The sequence below is a fragment of the Larus michahellis genome, chromosome 7, assembly GCF_964199755.1.
Source record: "Larus michahellis chromosome 7, bLarMic1.1, whole genome shotgun sequence".
Taxonomy (NCBI): Eukaryota; Metazoa; Chordata; class Aves; order Charadriiformes; family Laridae; genus Larus; species Larus michahellis.
Genome location: NC_133902.1, coordinates 6,043,421 through 6,054,399, shown reverse-complemented (window position 1 = coordinate 6,054,399; position 10,979 = coordinate 6,043,421). Strand labels below are relative to the sequence as shown.

Genomic DNA, 10,979 nt, shown 5'->3' with positions numbered 1-10,979 from the left:
TTGCAAGGAACCGAGGGTAACAACAAATGCGTGCAAAAGTCAAATTGCAATTTCATTGTGCGATTCTGGCCTTAGTGGCTTGTTACCCACAACTGACAAGTAGTTGGGGGGTTCCCTCTCACTTTGGGCAATATTTTGTTATGTTTCATAGACCTGCTGAATTAAATATAGAGTAATTAAAACTTGTAGGGCTGCAGCACTGGAGCGGAGTGAGCACACGTGCGTTTTTGCATGCACATAATTATGTATCACTTTGGTTTGCAACCTGTGAAATCTCCTGAGCTTCTTGGATTTCTCTTCCTATTTTATCTGTCAAACCAAATGGTGAGCAGACTGTGAACCATTTCCCTATCTTTTTTTAAATCTTAATGTGGAGAATTTTTATGGCTGTTGGTAGAGAGCCTTTCAAGTAGTCCCATGGCCTGTCTGCTCCCCTTATCGAGCCCAGAACGCAGCACTGAGAGATTGCAGTTTTTCAGCTGCTTGTACTTTTCCAGATTTAAGTTTGGCATGAATGTAAATCATCCTAATAACATAAAGCATGGGCACAAAAGCTGTAATTAACAGGAAGCATTAAACAAGGACCAGTGAAAGACAGCAGAGAAGATCAGAGGGGGCCCGTCTAATGCTTCTTTTCAGCTTCCCTGAGAATGAAAGGCCAATTAATTAAATTAAAACAGTGATACTGAGCTGTTCTAATTCCTCTCCGAGCCGCATGCATGCAAGCTTGTTTTGCATGTGGGAAAGCAAGTGGAGAGAGGGAGGTGGGGACATGGGGACGGGGGTCCTGTCCCCCTGCACGGGGAGGTGGCCCTGCCTGTGGCTGCTGGGCTCCTCTGCGCCCCGCGGAGAGTTTGAGCGGAGACGAGCAAGAAGAAAAGCAAACATTCATTCTCTAAACAGCCGTGTTCAAGCTCCCTTGTACCTGTCACCGTACAGGCTTCGGGATTTTTGTTTTGCTCTTGCTTTGGCGCAGAGAATATCGGGAAAAAAACCCTTATTCCCCACAATGTCACCCAAATCTGTGCCCGTGTGGATTGCCTTGCTGCCTGCCTGTGATCGGGCTGTGGGCTGCACGCTGGGGAGGCAATTTAGCGGGGTGATGAACACCTTTTAGCATTGCTTCCCTCGAACCCTTCGTGGGTTTGCTGCAACAGCGAAAGCTGTGGGAGGAGGAGGGGAGTGAGGCGTGTTTTGGGAGCGACCCCGTGGACAATGCGCAGAGGGGAGAGTGGACCCTTAAATCTCGTGACACTGAATGAGGCTCATTTAAGAGCTCAGAATCAAATTTTGAAAGACAATTAACGATGAAGGCAGCCAAGCTGCTGGCAGCATTTTTACAGACAGTGGAATTTGGTAACACCGAGTCTCGGGGGGGATTGCTCTCTGCGGCGTTGTCTAAACCTTGCACTTATCAGCCTTATCCCTCGGCTCCTGAATCGCGTAAGCTGCATCGCAGTCCAGAAGCGTAATTGCAGCTGGTGGAGATAAATGTTGTGCTTCGAGACTCGAGATCAGGTGTGTAACTCTGGAACCCCATGGAGAGGGTCTTATCTCGTATTTTTTTCTTATGGGCTTTGGTGTCTTTTGTTTCCTGTTGATGTCCCGGCCCTTCGGGCAGCGGTGGCTCTGCCGTGCCTTGTCCTCAGGGGCCACGGGGCCTGTTCCAGCCTGGGAAATCAGTGGATTTAAGGCCTTTCCTTATTGCCTTAAATATAAATAAAATACATAACTTTGTGTCTTTTAACTGCTTTTTTTTCTTGCTATCTGTATATAGAGACAAAGTGCCGGCTGCGGTAGTGGGAGTTGCAGTGTTTTCTGTCGAACCCTCTGTCAGCTGGTGAAACAGATGCGTGTGAACTTGTCAGTGTTTATTAATATTTATTAACGCAGTCGGCACTTAAACGTTCCTGCTGGCTTTTTGCCCGTTTCCCAGCGTGACCTGGCCCACCTCAGCGCCACGGGGCGACGCAGAGGGGACTCGGTCTATCTGGGGATGGTGAACGTGTGGCTGCGTCCCACGGCCGCTTTGCAGGCAGTGTCACGGCCGAGCGCGTTCAGCCTGACGCCGGGGCCCAACAGAGACTTGGGATGTTTTACACTGAGGAAAAATTACTCTTTATTTTATTTTTTGTTCTTAAAAGACTCCGGATCCCCCGAGGCTGGAAGGGAGGGGTGTTTCCTTAGGAGAGTGCAATAAAAGTTTGCGTTTTACCTCGTGATCGGGTGGCTCCTCTCCCATGAGGAGACAACGCCGGGTCTTTCTGGGGAGCAGTGTGGGGGTTCCTGGGGACCCTGAGAGCACCCCGTGGCCGAGGGGAGCCCCCGTGGTGCCGGGCGCTTCTCTCTGCCCGTGTTGTGAGGGACGGGCTGAGCCTGAAGCCGGCGTGGGTGCCGTCAGGATGCGGCCGGGGTCAGACGGGGTGGGATGTTGTCACCTTGTTCCGCAGCCCGTCTGCAGCCATGCCTGCACGGGCACCGGGGGCAGCCGGAGCAGTTCTTCCCGTCCCCCGGGGACAGTGACCGCAGCACACCATCTTCAGCAGGCAGCTCTGAAACTGGGCAGGGAAGGGCAGAAAGCTGGTGTCCGCCTCAAGACGCGACGGCAGCAGCTGAGGAGCGGACGCTCGTTATGTTTTTGAGTGAGATCTGTATCAATTCCCAGCCCAACTCTTTGCAGGCCCTGACAGTTTATTGGCAATAAAAGTTTCATTCTGTTTGCTTTGTGCGTTTGATGAGCAGTTTGTGATTGAAAATTAAGTTGCCTGGCCCTATAAAATTACGGAAGCAGAAAATGAGCTCTTGTTTGGGCACGGACGCTGGTCCCTCCCTTTCCATTTTATTCCCCAAAACCTTGCTGCTTATAGAGCAGCTCCCGGATCGAGCCTGTGTCTACGCTTCCAGATAGGATAGATGGTTCCTCCACATTTTATGAGGCCATTAAGTCGTTATCCAGAAGCCCCAGTGAAGCTGTGGTTCCGTTGGCTAATGGCTTTTTCTCTCACCTGTTTGTTCATGAAGACGTAGATGATCGGATTGTAAACCGTGGCAGTCTTGGAGAAGTAGGAGGGCAGGGATGCGAGAGCCGGCTGGATGGCGATGTCTTTGTTGGTGGCCACCACCAGGGCAAACGTGGTGTAGGGCAGCCAGCAGATGAGGAAGGCCACCACCATCGTGATCACCATGCGCGTCACCTCCCGCTCTGCCTGCTGTGTCGTGTCCGATTCCCGCTGCTGCGCCGCAGCCTGTGGGGAGTTTTGACAAGAGAAATGCCTGCTGAACAGCTTCCAACAGCATCTCCAGCCCTTTGCTACCCTGACATCAGTGCCAGGAGCTGTCAGCTCCATCGACTGTCACCAGAACCTGCCGTGAGACTCTTGATCCTGATGGAGATGTGCCTTGCCAGTGTTTTGTGAGCGGAAAACGATTATCTCACCTGTACTCGCCGTACTTACTGCTCGCAGGGTCACCAGCAGGTTGGTGTAGGAGAAGAGAATCAGGCTGAGGGGCATCACGAAGCAGGTGACAAACAAGGCCAAGATGTAGCTGTTGTTGTTGCTGCCACCGGTGTACCAGTTGGGCCCACAAGAGGTTCTCAGACCTGGAACAAATAAGTTTTGAAACAAGCCTAAAACCATCCTGGGCTTGGATAGAGGCTCCATAACAAGCTCCAAAATAGCAAATGCCAGCGCTGTCCCCTCTTAGTGACACTGCCCCAGAACCTCTCATTTCTCCATCCCCAATGACCAGGAGATCAGCCACCGCAGTTGTTGGCTGGCCGGCTCCCCTGTGGAGGCGGGTGATGGGTCGTGGTGTGCACCGTTACACCAAGTCTCTAGATCAGCAGATCTGGGCTGGGTGGGTGCTGCGTGCTGCTCGGTGGGCCCCGGCAGCCAGAGCAGCTCACGGCTCTGAAGTGCCTCAGAAAAGACTGGCTGCAGCGTGTTGTGCAGTGGGTAACTTCTGAAGGACAACCTCCGAGAGAGGACTATTGACTGAGCAAGCAGGAGGTGCTAACTTCTTAAATGCCAGAATAGAGACTCTCCAACTACACTCCACTTGAAAACGATACGCGAGAAGCAGCTGTGGAGTTGAGCTTGTGTGCGAAGCCCATCTCCCCTACCTTCGGGCACGTAGCTGCTCCAGCCTAGCAGCGGTGGGGTCGTCCAGAGCAGTGACCAGCTCCACGTGAAGGCGCAGCCCCCGACGGCGTGCCGGTGCTGGAACCGAAAGTCTCCCAGGGGTCTGCAGACCACAACGTACCGCTCGAAGGCCAGGATGGCCAGGGACCACAGCCCCACGATGCCTGGTGGGGGGAGGAGGGTTTGTGTCCTGGGAACAGGCTCTGCCGCCCGCGCTGGGACATGGCAGGTAGTGATTACGAGCTGTTGAAGTAAGTATTGCTGTAATAAGATGTCAGATGTTTTTCTTGTGGCAAAAGGGAGGACATTTGGCCCTAAAAATGAAGGTGGCAATGGGGTGTCTGTGACGAGTCGTGGTCACAACCACAGTTTCTCTGCTGGAGTGTCCTCGACAAAAGGTTCTGAGCAGTGCTTCATGGTTCTGGTGCGCACAAAAACATCCGTGTGCTGACCCAGCCGCCAGCACCCACAAAGCACACCCTGAGCGAGGACTCCCGATGCGCCCAAGTGACATTTCCCTCCCTATGAAGACCAAGACAGAGTGTGTGGTGACCTGGCACAGCCAAACACCCACTTGACCCTTCCCTGGGCTAGAGAATAGCTGAAGACCACGAGCTTCACATCATGTGTGGAAGCGTTGCCTTCAGGAGGAGCAGCAAGCTGAGGAAACATTCCCCAAAGCTTCTTTGCTAAGTGCAATGGCACCAGCCAAAGACCAAGACGGGTCTCGAGGTTCGCGTCCTTACCTGTCAGGGAGACCATGAAGCCCTCCAGCTCACACATCTGTTTGCCAAACACGAAGAAGCCGTTGATGTTGTTGGAGAAGCTGACGGAGCTGCCGCAGAGCGTCACCAGCAGATCGGCCACGGCCAGGTTCACCAGGATGTAGTTCAGGGGCGACCGGAGCTTCTTGTACCTGATGGAAACCACGATGACCAAGCCATTCACAACGGAGGCGGAGAAGACAACGATGCCCATCAGCACAGCCACCGACAGGTACATGCCCCGCGGGGCTTGGTGGGGCCACTGGGGGCCATCGAAAGGCCCCGGGGTGCCGTTACGTGGGGGCTCCTGCGAGCTGTTGGCGGGGTACATCGGCTGCTTCGGGAGCACCTGTGCCGGTGGAGCCGCTGCAGGTGACCCTCCCCAAAAGCAAAGCCTCTTTATAAAGCAGAAGGGGCTGATGCACCTCGGGGGAGCTTTGCATTAAAATACCTTAAGCTTTTTTTTTTAATCTGAAGACTTTGTACTCCCGCCCTCCCTTTTTTATAATCAGCTCTTTATTCCAGAGGGGATAAAGAGTGACTTAAAAAAAACCAACACAACTGACGACTGAGCAGTGCATCATTAATTGAGTAAATAGGTTGGTTTTTTTACCTTGTGCTGCCCAGCTGCCTTCCCCCGTAAGCGGGACCCTCCCAGCCGCCGTGCCCAGACCGGCCGGTCGTTCCCGTGGGATCTCTGGGCTGCGGGTGCTCCCGTCCCATCGACCTGCGCCGGGAGCGCAGGAGCCGAACCCCCGGAGCACGGGGAGCCCCGGGGGATGCGGGGTGTGGGGCGCGGGAGAGCAGACAGAAAGGAGCAAAGACCAATCCCCCCGACCACGCTGGGCTCCAGGGGTGGCCACTGCCAAAAGCCACGGGCTGGCCCCGGTCTGGTTCAGCTGCACCGGCTGTAAATCTGCTCAGTAAATATGTATTGAATATATTAATGTTATTAATATAGGAATTAATATATGTTTATGAATTATTGTATTATAATAATATCAAAATATAAAATATAACATAAGCTATATAAAAGATCTAGTTTATATATTAATATTATATGTCATGTTCTATATTATATATTATATATGATATATAAATTAAAAATATAGTTTATATATTTATAATATATATAAAAATGAATGTGTGTATAAATATATTCATACATGGGTGTGTGCTGAGAGAACACGCAAGAAAGTGTGAGAGAGCACGCTAACTCTAACTATATATAATACAATATATACTACATACATGATATGTAGCATATACTTATGTTAAAAAAGCATTTTATACAGCTATTTATGTGTATTAAATTATACGGAAGTAATACATATAAACATATGCAAAGTATATATATTTAAAGTAGACAATATGTAACATACTATGTTATATATATGTTATATATATTATATGTTATATAACATATACATTATATACTATAAAGAGTGCCTGCATATGTACATGCTTTAATATGTGTGTGCCTATAAATATAAAATGGCACGGAGACATGCCAAGCTTTTATTTTTAAAAATAGATAATCAGACACCGCATGTAATTAATTAACTCATTCATACACACACACACGTGCGCATGTGTATATATGTATATACAGTGTGTGCATGGGTATATATGTTTGTATCGGTGTAGGGGGCTATATGTATGTAAGAAGAGAGTGTGTGTGTGTGTGTCCATATCCGTGTCGCTGAGGGAAGCTCCCTTTGGGCTGTACTTGTGCGTATTTGGGCCGAGTGTCAGGGCAGCGCAGCATCTGCCCCTGTAACACGGGCAGGGGCCATCCGCAGGTTTTTAATTTCACCGCCAGAGTCCAGGAGGAGGAGGAGGAGGTGGGGGGGGGTGACAACGAAGGGCGAGGTGGGTGCCACCACCATCAGGGTTCCCACAGGCCATGGCAGCCTCCGAGGAGAGGTCGCCTTCAGCCGGTTGCTCCCTGACTGCATATTAACCTCCGACAACACCCGTCCAATCAATCCAGAACTAGATTGAAAACTAGACTGGAGCAGCCGCGGGGGCGGCGGCACCTCAGCTCCCTCCCACCCAGGGGGGTGTCTTTGCCCCTTCGCCCCCGAGAGGGCCATCACAGCGGCCGAAAGGGCAAAAATCCGTGTCGCAAACACCTTTCTGCTACTGATGAGCACCTCAAGTGACATGAAGTTAATGGAAACTTCAGAGATTTTTATTATTTTTTTTTTTAACCCCCTCTTGACTAACCTCCTTCTCGCCCTCCAGCGCTCACGGCCCGTGCACCCTCTCAGCACGCTGGGGCGGTGGAGCCGGGTCCCCGGTGAGAGCGGGGTACGCCCAGGCCATGCTGTTACAAGGGGTTTTTTTGGTGGGTTTTTTGTTTTTTGTTTTTGTTTTTGTTTTCAGCAGCAAGAGACGGGTGAGGGGAGCCCAGGGCCACGCAGCACCCAACGCTCTGGTTTGAAACCACCTCGCGCTCCCCGAGCCCTCGCCGGGCCCCAGCTCTTCATCTGACATCTCTGGGTGCTCCACCGAGACGTGCTGCGATGCGCCCAGCTCCTGGGCCCACGGGACCAACCTGGGGAGACTCAAAAGCTGCACCACCAGCATCCACTTCTTTCTTTTTTCTTTTTTTTCTTTTTTCCCCCTCTTTTTATTTCAGGTTCTCGTTATAAATATTAACAAATCTGACAAAAAGTACACAGATAGGTAATACCGAAATACAAAAAAATCTTTCAGGATGCAGGTAAGGACAGGTTCTGCAGCCTTCACATGGTAGCAAAACATCGGTATCAAACATTTCACGAGGCCTGGCATGACGACCACCACTCTGCATGCAGCTGGGACGGGCAGACGGACCGTCCGCTTAGAAAAGACGGGGGGGTACAAAGTGAAGGGACCCACGCACGCACACACACACGCGCACACACCGCGTCCTACTCCACCTCCGGCATAAACCAGCTCCGTGGCAAGCCGGGCTGAAAGAAATGACGGAGCGAAAAAGAACTTTGCAAGAAAAAAAAAGGGGGAGGCACAGCCAACCCAGCGCGCGCAGACCCAAACCAGGTTTTAAGGGGCTGGACCAGTATCAGAGAGAGAGGATTACTGGGAACATCCCACTTGACGCGCTGCTGGCATTCCAATAAAATCCACGCGTAGCCGTAGAACGCATTACAAATATTAAGTTATTGAAAAAAGCCCCTATGAACGTTGATTTGTTGGTTTAGGGTGGTTTTTTTTCTCCCTTCCCCCCCCCCGCCCCCATATCAAACGAGGTGTTAACACGATTGCAGCGTAAAGCACCTTGGTTGGGTTTTAGGGTAATGGCATGAATTGGAAAAGGAGGAATAAAGGAAAAGTGATAGAAAAATTTAACGGGAATGCTGGAAAAATAGCCTGGGCTGGGTGGTTCCGGGCGGGAAGGCATGGTTTCATTAGGAGAGCGGCTGCTGCGAGGGCAGCGTGAGGTTTCGCTGCCAGTCCCGGGAAGCAGGAATAGCCGGTGGCTTCGCTTCGCGATTTTGCCCCCTCGATTCCGCAAAGGTGAAGCCACCCGCTCCTGGGGACAGGGAGAGGGAAGCCGTGGTCCGCACATCGCTTTCAGCTTGCTGGCCAACTTCACGCGGGTTATCGGAGAAGGACGAGCACAACATTTCTGGAAGAAAAGCAAAGAGTCTTCCTAGGTTACCGGGGGACACAATCATTCCAACGGAGGAGCTTTAAATGCATAAAAGACTGTTTAGGCCCAAACCACAGAGACTGACAAACCACCAGAAATATGGCACAATCGCCTCGAGAAAATAGTCCCAGGTTTTAGTGACGCCTTTTGCTCATATTAGATACACGGAAGGAGACGACTGATGCATTCATTTTTGCCACTGAATTGCAAGGCAGCGAGAAGGTAATTCAGTATAGCAAAGAGTTACGAGAGGAGTCGGAACCGCAGTGCATGCAGGCGTGTGGTGCCCGTGTGCGTGCGCGCGCACACGTGTGTGTGTGTGTCTGTGCATGCCCGTGAGTGTGTGTGAGAGTGTGTCAGGGTGCAAAGAGGCATTTTGGACAAGCCTTTAGGGGACGGGACCTGCTGAGCAGAGCAAACCGCCGCTGCCGTCTTCCCTGGGCAGGGTTTCCCTGCAGCCGGGCCGTGGCGCGGGGTGTCCCGCTCTCCCGACTGCCCCGGTACCACGATCCCCCGGATCCAAAGCCGTAAACGAGAGAAGTCCAAAGGCGGTGGGCGGCAGAGCTGTGCCCGCCCGGGGAGCGGCTCCCGTGGCGCTCAATCGCTGAGGACGGCCCCCGGCAGCTCGTTCGTTAGCGTGTGCCAGCGCTCGATTTTCTTGTCCTTGTTTTTCAAGCAGTCGAACCAGTGCTTCAGCCGCTCGCCTTTGGCATTGATTCCTAACACGACTCCACCTTGAGAGAGAGACAGCGAGAGGGAGAGGTGGAGGTGAGCATCAGCCCTGCGAGGGACGCCGAGGGATGCTGAGGGATGCCAGGGGGCAGAGGACAGAGTCAGGTCATGCAGCTGCTCTCACGGCATCCGATGCCACAACCTGGCGTGACACAGGGGCAATCACAGCCCGGCTTCCCCGGCCCCTCACAGCTGCAGTCTGGGACCTGCCCCGGGCAGCTCGCTCGTGTGCCAAGGGCCGGATGCTCACTGCAGTTGCAGCGGCTGTCACAGATACCGGGCACTCGTTAGTAATCAATCAGTGACCAGTAACAAAATCACAAGAAGCCTAGAGAGCCAACAGAGATAAATGAAACCTCCCCGTTAAACCTGTTTTTTATTCAGAAGAAAAGATCTGAAAGCCGAAGGGGAGAGGGAGACAGGTCTTCTCCCTGCTTGGGTGCTCCTTGCGTGGGGGATGTCTTGAATGGAGGAGCAGCGGGGCGGCTGCGGGAGAGGAGCCTCAGGGGCAGGAGAGGGATAAAAGCAGAACAGAAACCCAGCAAGGAGGAATGTGGGGATGGAGAACAAACCCGGAGGCTGCAGAAGTGCAGAAGAGCAGCAGAGGGAAAAAAGAAGAGGCACAGAAGGTGAAGATAAAAAAAAAAAGAGACCAAGGAGACCTTCCGGAGTGCCCCACTCACCTATGAAATCGTTTGATTTCCCAATATCGTAGTCCCACACTGTGACTTCCAAGGTCTTTTTCGCCAGGTCGCCATGCTTTATCTCGTAGCAAAACTCCTGTTGGGGAACAGAGACGAGAGTCAGGACAAACCTGTGCTGGGTTCAGTGCAGGACCCCTGGGCCGGGGCTGGGGCTGTCCATCCTCCCCGGGCAATTGCCCTTTGCCACCCACAGGGAACTCAACCTCAGTCCCTCACCTAATGACTAAGGTTGGGAGGGTTGTTTTTTTTGCCTTTTAAGTCCAAGGACTGAGTAAAGCCCCCAGGAGAGAACCACAACCGGTGAAAACCCACCTCATTGAACTCAGGGTTCAGCGTCTTCTTCTTCACTGCCGTCTTATGCTTTGATTTCTTGTCCTCATCTGGTTTCAAGTAACTGCAACGAAACCGATGCAGCACGGTCACACGGAGCGAGGAAGGCAGGTCAGGCTGCCCAGGTCCCCTCCTGCAGCCTGGGCATGGGTGGGGGCACCCACGGGACCAGCTCCTGAGCGGAGGCAGGGTGAGATGGGTGGCTGAGCCCCCTACTCCCCTCCCCTGCCAAAACGCCAGAGGTGGCTGGAAGGCAGCAGCGTTTCCCCACCTTAGCACAGGAGGAGTCGCTGGCTGTCATCAGGGAGCAGGATTATCCCATCTCCAGTCCCTAGGGGACACTGGCACCGCACACATGCTCCCAGCTCCCGAAATCAAACGCTCTCAGCCCAGAACCAGTCCAGAGTTGGGACCGTGCGAGCGGTCCGCTCACCCAGAGCCTCGCAGGACGCAGCACGCACACGCGGGTGTGTAACGGGGAGCAGGAGCAAGTGCAGCGGCTGCAGCTTTGTGCACCACTGTTTCCTCCAGATGTTTTGCAGTGTGGCTGCAGGGCCAGAGAGCAACCGAGATGAATCTGGGCCAGGCCAAAGTCAGTCCGCCGTCATTTCGTGTTGGTGCTGCTCCTTTAAATATCGGTTCTGCT

General features: G+C 52.6%; 2 protein-coding genes across 3 annotated transcripts in view; both read right to left on the bottom strand.

The window, feature by feature from the left end:
- Positions 1 to 2,414: 2,414 nt before the first annotated feature.
- LOC141746804 (pinopsin) lies at positions 2,415 to 5,237 on the bottom strand. Its single transcript, XM_074595984.1, has 5 exons — positions 4,889 to 5,237; positions 4,124 to 4,306; positions 3,456 to 3,601; positions 3,006 to 3,245; positions 2,415 to 2,558 (listed from the first exon to the last, which is right to left on the bottom strand). Exons 1-5 carry the CDS (start codon positions 5,235 to 5,237, stop codon positions 2,415 to 2,417), a joined length of 1,062 nt encoding a protein of 353 aa, XP_074452085.1.
- Positions 5,238 to 6,746: 1,509 nt separating this feature from the next.
- The window catches only part of DOC2B (double C2 domain beta), a 39,803-nt gene continuing 35,570 nt past the window's right edge, over positions 6,747 to 10,979 (bottom strand). For both annotated transcript variants that reach the window (XM_074594975.1, XM_074594974.1), the window contains 3 exons: positions 10,316 to 10,397; positions 9,983 to 10,079; positions 6,747 to 9,301 (listed from right to left, as the gene is read on the bottom strand). In XM_074594975.1, the coding sequence (XP_074451076.1) occupies positions 9,165 to 9,301; positions 9,983 to 10,079; positions 10,316 to 10,397 (316 nt within the window). In that variant the 3' untranslated portion in view covers positions 6,747 to 9,164. The remainder of the gene's footprint in view (positions 9,302 to 9,982; positions 10,080 to 10,315; positions 10,398 to 10,979) is intronic.